Source organism: Tiliqua scincoides, chromosome 7, assembly GCF_035046505.1.
Source record: "Tiliqua scincoides isolate rTilSci1 chromosome 7, rTilSci1.hap2, whole genome shotgun sequence".
NCBI classification, from domain to species: domain Eukaryota; kingdom Metazoa; phylum Chordata; class Lepidosauria; order Squamata; family Scincidae; genus Tiliqua; species Tiliqua scincoides.
In genome coordinates this window covers 3637501-3655956 of record NC_089827.1, presented here as the reverse complement: position 1 = coordinate 3655956, position 18456 = coordinate 3637501, and the positions used below count along the sequence as shown (strand labels likewise).

General features: G+C 44.9%; 1 protein-coding gene across 1 annotated transcript in view; it reads left to right on the top strand.

The window, feature by feature from the left end:
- The first annotated feature begins 1358 nt into the window (after window positions 1-1358).
- Window positions 1359-18456, top strand: part of PHYH (phytanoyl-CoA 2-hydroxylase) — a 17360-nt gene continuing 262 nt past the window's right edge. The window contains exons 1-9 of the mRNA XM_066633611.1: window positions 1359-1493; window positions 5180-5235; window positions 7648-7758; window positions 9648-9816; window positions 11073-11154; window positions 12728-12909; window positions 13646-13795; window positions 15508-15642; window positions 17934-18456. The exon at window positions 17934-18456 is cut by the window's right edge and continues 262 nt beyond it. Of these exons, the coding sequence (XP_066489708.1) occupies window positions 1392-1493; window positions 5180-5235; window positions 7648-7758; window positions 9648-9816; window positions 11073-11154; window positions 12728-12909; window positions 13646-13795; window positions 15508-15642; window positions 17934-17987 (1041 nt within the window). The 5' untranslated portion in view covers window positions 1359-1391 and the 3' untranslated portion in view covers window positions 17988-18456. The remainder of the gene's footprint in view (window positions 1494-5179; window positions 5236-7647; window positions 7759-9647; window positions 9817-11072; window positions 11155-12727; window positions 12910-13645; window positions 13796-15507; window positions 15643-17933) is intronic.

Genomic DNA, 18456 nt, shown 5'->3' with positions numbered 1-18456 from the left:
GCCTTTGAGATGTTTGAGGAATTTTTTTTTTAAAGCTGCTTGGGAGGGTTAGGAGGGTTCTTTTTATTTTAAATAAATTTTTAAACTTATACTTTAAATTTTGAAATTTACTTAATTATGTCATATGGGGGTGTTTAAAAATTTTCCTGCTTGATGACATCACTTCCAGACATGGCACCACTTCCAGGTCAATGACATCACTTCTGGTGGGTCCTGACAGATTGTCATTCTAAAAATTGGGTCCCGGTGCTAAAATGTTTGAGAACCACTGCTTTATACACTAGTTAATTTCAGTTCAATAGACGTAGATACCATCTTTCTTGTGCACCAGGTTGCTTTGAAATGTTTAATTTTCCTGTTCCTATTCTTCCTTTCTCTTAGATGTAAACTACAGTGAGCTTCTGCAAAAACAGTAATGCAGAAAACATCACATTGTTCTCCTGGGGGAAAAGAAGCTGCCTGCCATTCGGAAACTGAAGATCTATCCATTCATCCAAGAGAAAATGGCAGATCAGAGAATGAATGAATGCTGGAAACTGACAGAGGAAACTAGCACATTTTATTACTGCTGTATGAATGTTCAGTGCTGATGGATAATGCTAAATCATCATGGACTGTCCTCAAATTTTCCTATAGCAGTGGTTCCCAAACCTTTAGCATCAAGACCCACTTTTTAGAATGAGAATCTGTCAGGGCCCAGCGGAAGTGATATCATCAAGCAGGAAAATTTTTAACAGTGCTAGGCTGCAATCCAACCATACTTAACCCAGGAGTAAGTCCCATTTGCTATCATTGTTAAAAACATATATGAAACAGCCTTTTAAAAGTCCAGCTCTGTAACATGTTACATTTACAAATGTTACATTTCCTGCCTAAGGCAGGGGTCTGGACGAGGTGACCTATTGGGTCCCTTCCAATTCTATGCAATACATGGTGGTATCTCTAATATATTAAAAATAAAATATTGAAATGAATTCGAATGACCCACGGAGTGAGTCCAGACCCACAGCGCGAGAACCACTGTCCTATAGTATTTTACAGCCTGGTCCTCTGGCGGTTGTGACATATGGGCACCCTGCTTATAAATAAATAAAATATTTCTTTCTGGTCTGTTTAAAAAGAGAGTCAGGTCCAGCGAGGTGGGTCCTGAAAGAGTGTCATTTCCCAAAAGTGGGTCGCGGTGCTCCCGAGTTTGGGAGCCACTGCTCTGCCTGGTGTCTGCAGCAGCGCTGCTCCACTGGAGAAGGCGGGACCCCCTGTGCCGCGCTGCGCTCCTGCTGGGCGGGCGCCCTTCGCGCTGCGCACAGGCTGCCCTGGACGGCCGCGCCTCCCGGGAGGAGCGTCCCTGCGCCTGCCCGCTCCTGCCTCCGCCAGTGAGTCTGCGGCCGGCCATGGAGGAGCCACCCGGAGCTGCCGCCGCCAGCGCGCCCGCCCGGCTGCGCCTCCTGCTCGGGCACCTCCTGCCCCGCGCCCCGGGCGGCGCTGCCGCTCCCGTATCCTTTGCCCGGGGAGGTCGTTGCCCTTCCTGCGCCCGCTCGCCCGCCCCTCTCCCGGCCTGGTGCCCCGGCTTGCCCACGGACCAGGGCGGAAGGCAGCGGTGGCGTAGCCGGAGGGGGGCAGGGCGCTGAGTTGGGCGGGGAGCCTCACCCTGGCGTGCAAGTGGACCCCCCGCCTGGAATGGCTCCGAAGGGGAGGGGCCCCTTGCGCGCTGTGGTGAGGCTCCCTGAAAGGCTTCGTGCTTTGCTCCCCCCCAGCTACGCCACTGAGAAGTAGGCCCTTCTGTAGTGCAGGGAGGGGGAAGGGACTCTGGTGGCCCACATCTGACCTGCTGGTGCCTGCAGAGCAAACTGCTGGCAGAAGGTGCAGGGGCTGCTTTGGGGGGGGGGGGATTTTCAACTCGGTTTGAGTGTTTTTCTGGAGTGGTACTACTAGGGAGAGGTAGACCCCTTTACTAGAATGAGACTTACTTTTGAGTAGACGTGCATGGGATTGTGCTGTGAGAACCACTAAGGGCACAATCCTAACCAGGTCTACTCAGAAGTAAGTCCTATTTTGTTCAGTGGGGCTTACTCTTAGGAAAGTGTGGTTAGGATTGCAGCCTAACTAATATGTATATAAGTGAAAAAGATGGACTGACTTCTGGTAGGAATTCTAGATGACTTACTAGCAGTAGTAGAACCAGTTCCCCAACTAGACAATGGAAGTTGTTCCATCTTGTTCTTCCTTGATTCAAAGGAAGCATTCTGAAGGGGAAAATATTTTTCTTCACTGTGTTATTGGGCTCATTGATTCCCCTTCCCCTTGATTTGAGAATGGCTCCCTCTCTTGAGACTTTTCGGTGAGCCCTGAAGACCTTTTTGTTTAAACAAGCCTTCTGAGTTCATGGCCTTTTTAAACATCTTTTCTATATCTTTTAGTATTTTTACAGGCCTGATTCCTCAATGATTTGCTGCATTATGCTCTTTTTATCTGACTACTGTTTTTATGGGTATCTGTTAATGTGTTTTAATATGTTTTTATTTGCAGTTGAATTATGTTTTTAATATGTTGTAAGCCGCCCTGGGTCCCGTCAGGGAGAAGGACGGGATATAAATAAAGTTTATTATTATTATTATTGTGAATTTGGTTTTGGTTGATCTCATAACTCCTGTGATCTTTGTTCCTGCTACTGTTACATAAGGAGCATGTAATTATTTTATGCTTATTGCTTGACTCTGTTCTGCCCACACCCCCACATCCTGCCTGCTTAATATAGTATATAAATAAGCATAAGGGACAAAAAGTGAGCTTGGACCTTTTCAAAGGTATCCCAAGGTTTTCACTCTTGAATGAATACAAAAATTACTAACTTCTCTTGTTCTGTTATTTGCTTATCTATGTATAGGATTACCAGCAATTTTCCATCTTTTCCATTTCACGGCACACTGACAATGTACTAAAATTTTCTGGGCACCCCATCAGTTTTTGGACAATTGACAAGGCACACTGCTCTGCCAGCAGGGAGCTCGTGTCCCCAAAGTAATAAATTACTCTCTTTCAAACTCCCACAGCACACTGGCAGACCATTCATACCCCATGATCACAGCTTTGTGTGCACAATATATGTACAGGTACTTTGTAATTTATATCAAGTCCATTATCTCAAGTGTGTTTCTGTATAAATACACATACACACACTTGCAATTTATGTGTCCCTCTAAGATGTGTTTTTAAAGCAGGCCGCGTAAGCTGCTTTTCTGTGGTCCAAATAATATGGTATTAATAAGGACAAATGGAACCAGCAGCTTGCTGAGTAGAAGTTGGGACTGAAGAGAGGCAACTGTATATATGTATTATTTAGATTATGAATTATAATCGCTTTAAAAGTGTACTAGGTAGGTGATGGTGGTGGTATAGGGTTGGCAGATACAGCCACAGTAATTACCCATGCGCTTTCCCCCCATTAAATCATACATAAAAACCAAATAAAATGGTGACTGCTTTATTTTTTCCCTTCGTTCTCTTGAGGATGGGGTAGGATAAAATCTGAATACATGGAATTGTCCAATTTACAGGAAGCATTTCTGTGGCAGTATTATAAACCTCTGACAATATGGAAGGTATTAAAATTAAAATAATGAACTGGTATGCTTGGCTGTGTGGTGGCGCATTTGTGTATTCCCTGTTTAGTGAGTCATGCTTAGGTAACGCTGTTGTCAAATCCTCCCACGTATTGATTAAACATGATTATATAAGATTAGAACATATGAACTTTGTCATTCCTGCAAGAGAAGCCCAACTGTTGTGCAAATGTATCTTCACTTTACCTTTGCCCTAGATGGTTGTTGGCATCCTTCAGTCTCGGAAGACTATGGTGTCACACTCTGAATGGTGGTTCTGGAACAGTGTCCTCTCCAGTGCGCGAAGCCTGGGTAAAGTAGGTATGGAGCATAGGCTGTTACCCATGCAGCAAATCCCCCCTCTCCACGTTGCTGAAATGGTCCAATGGAAAGGCAGAGGCCAATACGGTTGGTTCCAGCGGCGTCGCAGGAGTTGCCAGAACGTGACTGTGTTCAGCCATGAACTGCCTCAGGGACTCTGGCTCCGGATTTTGCCTCGAGGTTGACTCCTGAAGCCTTTTCCATAACTGGATGTAGCCACAAGGCAGTGGAGGTTTGGGATCAGAGTTTTCTTCTCTCAGATGAGCTGCCTTCCCAGGCTGACGAGTCCCATCTACCCAGTGGCTGTTTAGTCGCCTCTTACGACAAGTACAGCCAAACTGAGGGCCTATTCTTATCCCCAGCCCCAAGGGTTTTGCCCTAGAGCTCCAGGCTAAACTGTAGCATGTTAAACAACTTGCATTGAATCCAACTGGGATTGAATGGCAAGAAGAGGAGATTTAACCTTTGTTTTCACTGTGGTCCCAATCTGGATCTTGCCTTTCTTCTTGTCCCCCAGTGGCTGCTTTTTGCCCCTGGAGAGAAGCTGTCATACTGGTCATTAAGAAAAAGAAATTGTCAAAGCATGTAATGGGTAAGATCCCTTTTTACATATGGATGTACACCCATGATATTATTGCCATTACTCTGTTTCCATGTCTGTCTTAAGAATGTGTTGAGCCTAGCTGAGAGTTTTTCCTAGATGGAACTTCTTGACAGGGGGTTACAATATTGCACATCTAGTCTTTTGAGAGGTGTATCTTTTCTGTATTATACTTGCAAACCATTAGAAAGTCCATGCAGGTAGACACCTTCATGCATAAGAGGGATGATGAAGCAGTTGGCAACCTTCAGTCTCAAAAGATTATGGTATCGCGCTCTGAATGGTGGTTCTGGAACAGCGTCTAGTGTGGCTGAAAAGGCCGATTGGGAGTGACAATCCCTTCCACACTGGGAGCAAGTGTAGTCTGTCCCTGGTGTGTCTCCCTGGTTATGGGCCTTCCTTCTTTGCCTCTTTGCCTCAGTCTGTTGGCCAAGTGTCTCTTCAAACTGGGAAAGGCCATGCTGCACAGCCTGCCTCCAAGCGGGCTGCTCAGAGGCCAGGGTTTCCCACCTGTTGAGGTCCACTCCTAAGGCCTTCAGATCCCTCTTGCAGATGTCCTTGTATCGCAGCTGTGGTCTACCTGTAGGGCGCTTTCCTTGCACGACGATGAAGCAATGTGTCAACAAAGCTACACTTATTTCTTTAACACACTTTCAAGAGATCATTTCCTACTTCAGCTCAGATTGCTACAGTGAAATATCCAACCCAATTCCGGTATGTAATACTCTATCCTATTATTTTTTGCATGACCACAAAAATGAGATTGTGATGCTCTTTAAGGCAATGAGCAGGAAACCTTAATTTTATTTTGTTAGATGTCCATGTTTGGATTGGGTCAACTTTTGATAATTCTGGGGCCTAATCCTAACCAACTTTCCAGCACGAATGCAACCTCAATGCAGAACCAAAGTAAGGGAACACATTTGAGGGGACACCTTGAGGAGGCATCTGTGACTACCCCCCCCCCCACTGCACGATGCAGAACATGCCCCATTGGCACGGCTACATCATCGCTGGAAAATTGGACAGGATTGGGCCCTTGGCTGAGTTGACTGTTAAGGTGCTGGCTGATCTGCATCTTGCGGAGGTTTACCATTCCCCAGTGACAGATTTTTCTTTGTGTTCCTAATACCTGCACACAGGGCTTCTGAGAGAAATTTTATCAGGGGGTACAGAGTTTCTTTTGGGCCCCTTTGCGAAGGGGGAGGGGTAAAACAGAGCAGAGGAGGGCAATGACAGGGGAGCAGAATGGGGACAGGGAGGGGTGAGGGAGGGTGGAGACTTTGGACAAAAGACTTTGGAGCCCAGGTCTCCCATGTGGCATCAGCAGTAATATGCAGTAATATGGAAAACCAAACACTCCTAAGTCTCTCTAAAACCTTTTAACTATAGAAAATCATTGCAGGAAATTAGCATCATTGTATTTAGGCACACACTTGAATGGAAAGTGTCCTGTGCGTGCCCAAACTTGCTTCTGCTTGCAGCACACAACTCCTTCCTGGGTAGCAGATCCACAAGCCAAAGAGCTACTGTAGCGTGCCAGTTTCCTCCAGATTTCACACTGTGTTAAGGAGTGTCATGAATGCGTTTCGCAGCCCGGCATAGATGGCTTGCCAGTAGCTGCAGCTCCACACTTGTGGTAGTGTCCCCAGTATCCCAAGCAGGCAACGAACAGACAGGAAAATGTCAGACCCCAGGAAATTTCTGGGCCCCCTCCTTTGGCTCTGGGGCCCCCTTTTGGACCGTGGGCCTGGGTACAAATTACCCCCTTTACCACCCTCTCCTAGGCCCTGCCTGCAGAAAATAGGAACTGTTGGTCAGATATAATTGTTGTCCACTATCCCAAATAAGTTTCAAATGAAAGCTTTCTCAGTTTGTTTGTTCTTCTTGACAGCAGGGCTTCCTTAAACTTTTCTGTCTCAGCTCTGCTTAGAGCAGCACACAGAAAAGCATCATGAAACATTAACATATTAACAGTGGCGCAGTTAGAGGGGTTGCAAAGCACTAAGTTTTGCAGGGAACCTCAATGTGGTGTGCAAACGGCCCCCTCCCCTCCCCTCCGGAGCCAGGTGTACGCCTCCATTTTGCTCCCACTGCCTGGAATGGCTCCAAAGGGGAGGAGGGGGCTGCTTGCACGTTGTGGTGAGGCTCCCTGCAAAACTTAGTGCTTTGCACCCCCTCTGGCTATGCCACTGCATATTAGTAATGTTGTTGTGTAAATATATGATATTTTGAGTGTTTGTAGGGCTTTATTGCTTTTGTGAGTAGGTAGTTTTCTAGAAGCCCACCACACCCTAGCAATGTTTATATTTCTATTCTCAAAAGGTGAAGAGTAAGCAGAATTCCTGTGGGAGTTACGAGTTCCAGGGTGGTCTCTGTTTGGAAACAAATATCTTTAGGTAGCAAAATGTCTACCATCATGGAACCCTTCCCACACTGAACTTTCTGCATGTCCTTGGCCAGACTCTTCAGTGTTGCAGATATCGGGTGCATGGTAAAGGCATACAATTCAGCGGACCCCGAACTTACAAGAGGCACAGCACCCCTGCAGCCTCTTCTTCCGAGCTCAGCCAGGCACTGCCATCTTGGATCATACCAGGTCTTGTGTGTTCCAAAATGGCAGCACCCAAATCTTCCAAGATTTTGCACGATCCAAGACGGTGTGGCCTGGAAGAGCGAGTCAAGAGGGGCCGCTGGGGACATCCCACGGAGCCCCTGAGAGTGCACTATGGAACTGCAGGGTGCTATAGGGTACACTTTGGGATCATCTGGCATACAGAGTAGTGGGTTTGGGCCTCATCCTTGACCTCTATGAACTATCAAGTGCTCTCATATGGTGGTGCATTGCTGAGAGAGCAGGTGTGGTAGGTACATCTCAGGGAAGCTTCTCTGCCTTATTAATAGTTTCATCAAGGAATCTCAAGGAACTCTTTTGAAAACTGCTGCTGGAGAGTCGGAGGCAATAAGTTGTCACAGTGTTATATTATCAGGAGACTCATGAAATGCTGTTGAGTAAAGACTATTACTGAAATGCCTCTTATTATTTTAATGTCAGTTAGGGTGTTTTGCATTTTTCCTCTCCTACTCCACCAGTACTTGTGTGCAATGTTTTTCATGTCTCCACAGTTTCACCTTGGATAATGACCTTCTAAGCCCAGAGCAAAGGTATTTCTATGAGGAGAACGGTTATCTGGTCATTAAAAATCTGGTCTCCAGTGAGGAGATTGACCATTTCAGGTAAAGTACAACCGTGTGATCTAACTACACGCAATAACATTTATTTTTTTTATATTTCTACAAACCTCTCTTTCTCCAGTGCAGTGCATTCAGGGCACCTCCCCCTCTCATTTTATCCTCACAACAACCTTGCGAAGTAGGTTAGGCTAAGGGATATTGACTGACTCAAAGTCAAAAATAATGGCTGGGTGGGGATGTGTCTAAAACCACACTTGTTGCAATCCAGAGGTTTCTCTCTAAGAATGTCTCAGGGTCTGTATACACCAATCTAAACATCAAGGCCACAAACCAAGTCCCCACCATCCTAACTTTGGCCCTGTGAACCATGTTTCACCGATATGCAAGTGTCACCAGGCAGTCTACGTCTTTGTCGTTCCCAGCTGGGTCTGAAGCCGTGAAGGTTCTGGAGTGTTGCCTGGAGTTGGTGAAGGGTTGAATGTGGGTGGGGGAAAAATTGAATTTAAATCTAGAAAAGACAGGGGTGTTTCTGGCCAGGGGACCTACTCACCTGACAACAGTGTGCCTACCTGCTCTGGACAGGGTTGTGCTGCCCTTGAAAGATCAGGTGTGTTTTGGAGTACTATTGAATCCAGGCTTGCTCTGGCTGGGTCCTGAAGTGCTCTTGTCCAGCTTTGGCTGGGTGTACCAACTCTGTTAACTTCTGACTTGACCTGGCCACAGTTACTCATGTCTTGGGCTCCTCATGACTGGATTACTGCAACACACTCTACCTGCGACTGCCCTTGAATACCCTGGAAACTTCAGTTCCAGAGTTTTGGCTGGGTGTAGCTACACTTCTGCACATGGAGCTGCGTTAGCTGCTAGTGTGTTTGCAGGTGCAATTCAAGATGATGGGTATGACTTTTAAAGCTTTACATAGCTTGGGATCAGGATACCTATAGAACCACATTCCTTTGCCCCCTGTACAAAAATTTCTGTCTACTAATGTTTTTCAGGGAGGCCTTTTGCAAATTGTGCCATCTTCTGAGATTTGGTTGCTGATAACTCATGGTAGGACCATCTCTGTGCTGGTTCCTCTATTCTGAAACTTCCTTCCACGTGAGGGGTGACTCCTCCCCTCCCTGTCAATATTCTCGTGGAAGCTGAAGATGTTCTTATTTTGGTGGACATTTCCCAGATCTCTTCTGACATTTCCAGCTTGTATTTTAGTCTTGCTTTGAATCTCTGTTGTGAGCCACCTTGTACAGTATCTATTTTCTTGATAGGGGCGTCATGGCTCAGGTAAGTTCCCAAACTTACTTGGGTCATGACACCCCTGCAGCCTCTTCTTCCCAGCTCAGCTGGGTGTCACCATCTTGGATCTCATGAGTTCCAAGATGGTGGTGCCCAAATCTTGGGAGATTTCATGAGATTCAAGATGGTGATACCCAAATCTTGTGAGACTCGGGCAACGCCATCCTGGATCTTGCAAGATTTTGTGAGATCCAAGATGGTGGCTCCTGGGGAAAGAGATAGAAGGGCCACTGGGGACCTCCCTGTGGTGCCCCTATGAGCATGCTGCAATGCCCTAAAGGCCTCACAACGCACACTTTGGGATCCCCTATTACAGGGGATGTCAACGTCATCTGGATTTTCAAACGGTTTTCATTTGGCATAAGAGGCTGTTAACTGAAGAAAAATATTATTCACAAGGTTCTTGAAGCATATACAGTGTGTTGTGTGGTTCTCTGGATTCTAGCTGTAACAACTTTTCAGGGCGAGGACATAGTTTTTTAAGTGCCCCAGAACTATGTTTGCCAACTTATTTGATAGTTATTTGATTTTTCTCTGTAAACCGCTTTGTGAACTTTTAGTGAAAAGCGGTATATAAATACTGTTAATAATAATAATAATAACTTAGAGGGGGCAAAAAAAACTAATTGTTTCAGAGATGAATTCACAAAGATCTGCAAAAATGAAGTGAAGGTCCCTGGACTGGTGATCATGAAAGACGTGGCAATTGCCAAATCGGAGTTTGTCCCAGATCAGAGAGCAGTGACAAAAATACAGGATTTTCAGCATCATGAAGAGCTCTTCAGATATTGCACCCTCCCTCAGGTAAGACGGGAATATGGCGGCTGCAAATGTCTGTATTTGTTATGAGGTCCTGAACATTGTCTTCAAACAAAATTATAGGGTGGTGTGACTTTGAGTCTCACATAGCTCTGCATTATTAGAATGATCTAGGTTGCTAAAGCTATCTTATTCTCAGACACAACTGAAGTCTAATAATACTACTAATAATAATGCAGGTATTTCTATACCGCCTTTCTAGGTCCTCAGATTTCTCCTTGGACTTTATTCAAGGCGGTTTACATGGGCAGGCAATTTAAATCCCCATAGGGATTTTTACAATTTGAAAGGAGGTTTCTATCTTTCAAGAAACCACAACATTCAGATGTTTCTTTCTTGATCTGGCCGCACATTCTGGCCTCCATCCTCCCACGCTCAGAGCAGATGGAATAACTCGGCTCAGCTTGTCAGCTGCTTCAAGGTCGCACGGTGCCGGTGGCCTCGAACTGGCGACCTTCAGATGTTATCTTCAGGCACATGGAGGCTCAACCCTCTAGACCAGACCTCCTGCCCTCCTGTCTATTCTAAACATGTATCTGCAGTGGTCTAGCCATGGATTTTTAAGCTAGGAACATAAATCTAGCAAAAATCTAGCATGAATCTAGGGGTGGGGGAGATTTGAATTGGAACAACAGCACTAGGGTCTCTCTCAGAGAGAGAGAGAGAGAGAGAGAGATTTCCTTTCTAGTGAATGCAGGTGTGCAACGTACTTGATTAGCACCATATTAGTTACCATGTTAAGCTTAAATGGGAGGTGTCAAAACTCATTTCATACAGTGCGCCATAGTTAACATTCATGTTGCTAAGGGAAGGAAGTGACATTATTAAGATGGAAGTGATGTCATTAAGAAGGAGGTGATGTCATTAACCTGATGATGACCAGAAATAAGCATTTTGTTCCCACCTAGGAACTCATTAGCTGCAAATGACAATTGTGATATAGGAATAGGGACAGTAGCATCCTCTTATGTACATTACCATTCATGTAAAAGGAGTATGTGCACAGGGGCATCCCTGGTGAATTGTGATCCTACACACAAATGTAGAAGACTGTCAGTTGTGCATTTAACATTAGTATACTAACCGGATATCTCCCATTAAGTCTTGTTCTTTCCCTAATCCAGGCAACTGTCTCTCTCTCCCCCCCCCCCCAATAATGTGATTACTCTAGCTGCTATAGTGGGCTTAATTATAAATCTCATGAGTTGTGTGTATGTGTTTTTTTTTCCCCCCCACTGTAGATAGTAAAATACGTTGAATGCTTCACGGGACCGAACATCATGGCCATGCATACCATGCTGATTAATAAACCTCCAGATCCAGGTAACGAATACTGAAATCCTCAGAACATGCACTCTTGAAGCAGGCAGATAGGTCTACATTAAGATATTGTTGAATTTGTCTTTGCTTCGTGTTCTCTGTGCTCAGAGCCTTGTCCAAGACTTGCTAGAGCTTGCTCCAAATCTTGGTGTGAGCTTCTTGGTGTGAGCTGAGTGTGGCCCACTACATCAGGGACATGTGGGCAAGGGGAGACAGAGCCTCACCTGTCATACTAAAATGAAAATAGCTGCAGGCTCCCTCGTGATTGCACACACACTCCACCCAGTTTCTGAGGGGTTGTGCAATCACAGGGGAGGCTGACAAGCTCTAGTCTTTCCCTGTATAGGAACAGCCATGTACCATTTTTGGCTTAAAGTAGGGGTGTCAAACGTTAAGGCCAGTGGGCCGAATGAGGCCCGCAGGAACCCTTGATCCAGCCCTCGGGCTCTCACAGCACCACTCATCATCAGGTTCAACGGTTTCAGCTGTTGAGATGTCACTGCTGAAAGGGCAGCCTGCATGATAATTGGGCTCTTCCATATCAAGATTTGTGTGTTTTCTCTCCTGTCATTTGCAGCTAATGAGTTCCAATGTGAGGAAAAAAGTGCTTGTTTCTGGTCATGACCTGCTTAATGACATCAGTTCCTGCTCAATTTTGTCACTTCCAGCCCTTGGCAGGCATCATGAATGCTATTCGGCCCGCTGTATGAAATGAGTTGGACACCCCTGGCTTAAAGTCATTGGTTAATGTTGATTAATACTATTGCTAAGCCGTTTCCCCCCTTTCTTTTATTAGAGAATACAAAGCAAAACAAAAAGAGAAAATATAAAATATGACTAAAGTGCAGGAAGATTTAAAAAATAATCTGTACATCAATCTCTGTGAGGTTTTCAGATGTCTAAAAATAGATCCATATGTTGTTGTCATCTGTGAGCCACACGTTCAAATGTTGACAGAACTGAAAGGTTCTCAATTCACTAAGAGTGGGGGGGGGGCACTTATCCTTCCAGTGTTTAGTATAGGTCTTTAAGCTACAGTAAGAGCACAAGGAGTCCATTTCCACTGCCCTGCAATTAACTTCCATGAAACAGGCAGATAATTCAAAAGAACAAAAGTACAGGGGGCCTTCTTATCTGTGGATCCTGTTTCTGCAGTTTCATTTATCCACGGATCCCGGCACCGTGCCTGTATCAGGGGCTTCTGAGCCCTGCCAAGGCCACAGACATCTGCCCGTGGCCTCAGCAGGCCTCAGAATGTTTTCGACTGAAAAAGGTCACATCTGGTTTTTGGCCGAAAACTGGAAGTGATTTTTTCAATCGAAAACAAACCATTCTGAGACCTGCCGGTGCTGTGGGTGGACATCTTGTGGGTGGACATCTTGGGGCTCAGAAGCCTCTTGTGTGGGGAGCCAGGCTACCCTTGCTTCAGGAGGTTCCAGGCCACAGGAATGCATGTTTGCCTGTGTTCGCAGTTTCGGCCACCCGTGGGGTATTCCAGAACTCCTGCGGATAAGGGGGCACTACTGTACCAACAAATATCAAATATAAGCTAAGCAAACGCACATCACCTTTGCAGGTAAGAAGACCTCTCGCCACCCAATGCACCAGGATTTGCACTATTTTCCATTCCGGCCTGCAGATCGCATTGTTGCTGCCTGGACTGCGATGGAGAGGATTGATCGCAGGAATGGGTGCTTGGTGGTCTTGCCGGGAACTCATAAGGGGTCTCTGAAACAGCATGATTATCCTGAGTGGGAGGTAATTCTGTGTGTGTGCATGAGAGAGTGTGTGAGAAACAAGAAGGGGGTTTCTGCAAATTTGGAGGAAGCTGATTGCATTTCTAAAGATTGAGACATTTTTTGCAGTTGTCCCCACACAACTGCGGCCTCTATGGGTGGGTTTGAAACCAAATTCTTTGCTATATTGTTACTTGGGCAACTCCCATGTAGAATTGTGCAAAGGGGTCAGTGCTCAATTGATTTCATGATTGCAGCGGCTTCACTAGGATTTGCATCACCCAGTGTGACAACTCATTATGTCACCCCATGATCGACCTCCTCTCATACCAGACGATACAGAATAAATTGCGATATCATATGCATAGCCTAAATGCAGTGGCATCATTAAGGTTAGTGTTACCTCCGTTAACTTTATTTATTTTAATATATAACAGTACAGGTCATCCAACAAATCAATAACCAACAAAAAGCCAGAGGTCAACTTGATGACATTCACACAACTGAATCAGAGTTCTAGTATAAGCTCTGATTCATTGACATGAGAGCTGATTTATACCAACACCTTACTGGTTCCCTGCTGTGTCATAATAACACTTCATTGGCTCTTGGAAAAATCAGTCTCATTGGTCTGTTTTGAGTGAAGAAAAATCTGTGTCCTTAAATCTGCACCGAGGTGGTTGGTTTCTGAAGTGTGAATGTGTCTAAGGTTTAAAGACTTCCAGGACCATGAAAGTAAATGCAACATGGGTTTCTAGGGTGGAGTAAACAAGATGTACCACGGAGTACGTGATTATGACAAAAATGCTCCCCGGATTCACCTGGTTATGGAGAAAGGAGATACTGTGTTTTTCCATCCCTTGCTAATCCACGGCTCTGGAATGAACAGGACTGAAGGATTTCGAAAGGTAAGATGCTGATTCACGTTGCTTGCTTTGAACACCTGGGAATGTGTGATTGTGCTTTCCAGTCAGTTGTATAAGGCAAGACTCTCTCATGTTAATTAGTACTTAGTGCTACTTCATAATCATCTTATTTAATAAATTTTGGTAAGGAATGTGGGCTAAGTACCAATATATTTTCCATTTACTTGTCCTTAAGTCAGAGGGCAAGGTACCGGCTAGCTAGGCCTTGGAAATTCCCACATTAATAGCTGCTATAAAGAAAATAACAGTGAAGTCATTAAGTGGGAAGTTCATTAGTCTCTGAACTTTTCTATTTACATGGGTGTTTAGTGAGTTTTGCCCCAAGTTGGTTTGCTGTCATTCAGTTGGCTGGCTGTTTCATTTGGCTTATGTTTTAAATGTATGAATTATATTGATTCATTGTATATATTTTTCTAGCCCCTGGGGGCTGGGGGATAAGAACAGGCCCTCAGTTTGGCTATACTTGTCGTAAGAGGCGACTAAACAGCCACCGGGTAGGTGGGACTCGTTAGCCTGGGAAGGCAGCTCATCTGAGAGAAGGAAAACTCTGATCCCAAACCTCCACTGCCTTGTGGCTACATCCAGTTATGGGAAAGGCTTCAGGAGTCAACCTCGAGGCAAAATACGGAGCTGGAGTCCCTGAAGCAGTTCATGGCTGAACACAGTCCCGTTCTGGCAACTCCTGTGACGCCGCTGGAACCAACCATATTGGCTTCTGCCTTTCCATTGGACCATTTCAGCAACGTGGAGAGGGGGGATTTGCTGCATGGGAAACAGTCTGTCCTCCATATCTACTTTACCCAGGCTTCGCGCACTGGAGAGGACACTCTGTTCCAGAACTGCCATTCAGAGCGCGATACCATAGTCTTCCGAGACTGAAGGATGCCAACACTGATATATTTTTCTAAACATGCCCTCCTCTGCCTGGTCTTTGTACCCTGAGGTGCTGGCAGTGGATGCCTCTGCCAAGGTTTTGTCAAGGTTATGCCTTCCGTTGCGTGGGAAAGAGTTGTTGGAATCTTGGTGTGAGCAGGAACACAACACAGCACACACAGCAGAGCACTTTAAATGCAGCGGTTGTATTTTAGAGCAAGGGTTATCACAAGTAGAGTAGTCAGTAAACAGTCCAAGTCAGCACAATGAGCAGTCGGTCCAGTAATAACAAATCCAAATCAGCTTTCCACAATACACAGTCAAAGTTCAGTCCACAGTCAGTAACAACATATACGTACATAAATCCAGTCTCGGGCAGCAGTTCTCTCCTACTACACTCCTACTACTGCACTGGAGGTTCCTCAGACTAACCCTTAAGTTATCTGATTGGCCAATCTGGGTAGGCTTGGTTACACCCAGGGTGTGGCTGTCGCAGGTGCTTGCTGATTCTGCTGACTCCAGCAATCTGCACCTGTCCCTGAACCAATTAGTTAGCTGTGTTTCTGGCTTCCCCTGAACACAGACATAACAGGTTTTCCCCCCTTCATTTGCTAGTCTAGTAAAGGGAAAGTGGGAAACAGAAAGGGGTGTCTGCATGCACTTATCTCTCGGTGCTCCTTCTCTTGGTCAGCGTGCCTTCTCCCCCTCCAGACAAATCATTCTTGTGTCCTGTTTTCAGACAGATATGTGGTGTTTGTGACAATTACAGAGAGACAATGAGAACCATTTCAGCATTCCTCAATTTTGGGTTTTTTATGTAGGCAATTTCTTGTCATTATGCAAGCTGCGATTGCCACTATATTGACGTGAAAGGCACTTCTCAAGAGATAATTGAGAACGAAGTTGTCGACTTAGCAAGTAAGAAGTACGGAATAGAGTCGCCAGTTTCCTTGAAGGTGAGATTTTTTTTTAAATGTCTTGTTTCAAACATCATTTCACATTATAGAATTGTCAGTGTCCTTTGACAAGTTTGGTTGTAGAGCTTCTCCTTCCTGAGATGAAATATGGAAGAAAAGAAGCATATGGTCATTGTTTTGGGATCCACACTAGACCTGCCGTGTTCTTCTGTTTGATGCAGTTCATCTGTTCAATTATCAGATTAGCGCAAATGGCTGTCTGTGGGGGGAGGGTGTGGCTCCTGAACCGAAGTGTATCATTAATGGGAATCTCAGGTTGACATGTACCTAATATTTTTTCTGTCTGAAGCTACCAGAGAGTTCCACCTAGAGCCATAACCAGGGTTGTATGTAGCCTGCACACATACAAAAGAAAAATTTCTGCAACTTGCCAATCAGAATTCTGCGCTGAGAAAAGTCCAAATGCTGCCGTTTGTACAAGTAGAGCAGTGGTTCTCAAACTTTTAGCACCAGGACCCAGTTTTTAGAATGAGAATCTGTCAGGGCCCACCAGATGTGACATCCTGACCGGAAGTGACATCATCAAGCAGGAAAATTTTTAACAATCCTAGGCTGCAATCCTACCCACACTTACCCAGGCGTAAGCCCCATTGACTATCGTTGGTAAAAACCCATATTTAGTAGCCTGTTAAAAGCACAGAGATGTCACATTTCCCCAAATGCTGTCACCTACCATGGTAGCATCAAATCTAAAATATTAAAAATAAAATACATATTGAAATGAATGGGGACCCACCTGAAATTGGCTCATGACCCACAGTTTGAGAAACACTGAGTCAGGCAAACTGAGCAAATTTTGGCATAATGCCACTTGTTTGCATTAAGAAATCTTATTCAGCCACCTCTCCACCTGCTGAGACTTTTGCTCATGTGCTTTCAATGCAGCCTCAAGGACTAGGAGTTTGTTTGTTTGTTTGTTTGTTTGTTTGTTTGTTTGTTTGTTTCAAGGAACAAACTAACTAACTAACAAACAAGAAGCTGATTCAGTGCCCCACCCATGTTTTCTGGGATTGTAGAGTCTGCACAGCTCCCACTGTTGCTTCTACCCTGAAGTCCTGTGAAAGGAAACTTGATGTGCTAGTTGTTAACATTTTCAGGCCACCTATTGAACCCTGATGTATTGAATTCAGGATCCTGAGAATCCCTCTTCTTCTGTTTTGTTTTGTTTAAAGCAAACATCTGGGCTTTAAGGCTTAGAACATAGGCTGGGACTTTGTGGACACTCAGTGGTGAAGTTAAGGGCAGAGGAGAGAAGGAAAATAATGGAACTGAGCATAGAGTTAGGGGAATTATTTTCAGTGCAAAATTACAGAGCTTTCAATATTTTCTTTCTTTTCCATTTCAATATGTGGAAATGGAAAAGGTGCAAAAGAGAGCAACTAAGATGATTACGGGGCTGGGGCACCTTCCATATGAGGAAAGGCTATGGCGTTTGGGCCTCTTCAGCCTAGAAAAGAGACGCCTGAGGGGGGACATGATTGAGACATACAAAATTATGCAGGGGATGGACAGAGTGGATAGGGAGATGCTCTTTACACTCTCACATAACACCAGAACCAGGGGACATCCACTCAAATTGAGTGTTGGGAGAGTTAGAACAGTCAAAAGAAAATATTTCTTTACTCAATGTGTGGTTGGTCTGTGGAACTCTTTGCCACAGGATGTGGTGATGGCGACTGGCCTGGACGCCTTTAAAAGGGGATTGGACAAGTTTCTGGAGGAAAAATCCATTACGGGTTACAACCATGAAGTGTATGTACAACCTCCTGATTTTAGAAATGGGCTATGTCAGAATGCCAGAAGCAAGGGAGGGCACCAGGATGAGGTCTCTTGTTATCTGGTGTGCTCCCTGGGGCATTTGATGGGCTGCTGTGAGATACAGGAAGCTGGACTAGATGGGCCTATGGCCTGATCCAGTGGGGCTGTTCTTACGTTCTTTCACTGCCACAGAAGGAAGGGAATTGTACTGAACGGTGGTGATCATTCCTTCAGTGAAACTACCCCTTGTCTGTCTTAGCAGATGTTCAGGGCCATCATCTCTTATCAGTGGGGCGGAGGGTTTCTAATGCACAAGCAGGCATACTTTCCACTAGTTGCACAGGGATCAGACCCCAGTTCCCTGCACAACCAAAACTGCCGATTGTGCAAAGAATCTCTATATTCATAGCCATTATTTTGGGGGGTGGGGAAGAGGTGTAATTGAAATCATCTTGTACATGAAAGATAACTTTTTTCTTCCTTAAACAAAACCTTTCCATGTTTGCCCTTAGGATGTTTGGATGGTACGAAGCCGTCTCGTTAAAGGAGAGAGAAGGAACCTTTAAGCTGATATTGAGATGCCAAGATTTAGATATGATAAGCTGGATTCCTGAACTGCAAGAAGAAAAACCACAATCTCTTACTTACGTGTTCACAACTGTGTTCTTGCTGACTGTTTTTCAAATACAGTAGAACCTCCAAAGTTGACCACCTCTCTATCATGACCACCTCATGATAGACCTAATTTGATAAGTTGACTTAATTTTCTACAGCCTTGGGTTTTTCTAGATCTAATTTTCTATAGCCTTTTTTCCCCCGTATGTTGACCACCTCCCTATGTTGACCAATTCCTCCATTCCCTTGGGTGGTCAACTTAAAGAGGTTCTGCAGCTAATAGTAAACTTAAGCAATCTTGTAGAAAATTAATTTTTTAAATATAAATACTATTTAGGGCTTCTTTCTTAGGTCTATTCACTTGGTTTTCTCTGAATACAGTGGATCTTGCTTCTAAGTAAACAATATGATTGAAATCAC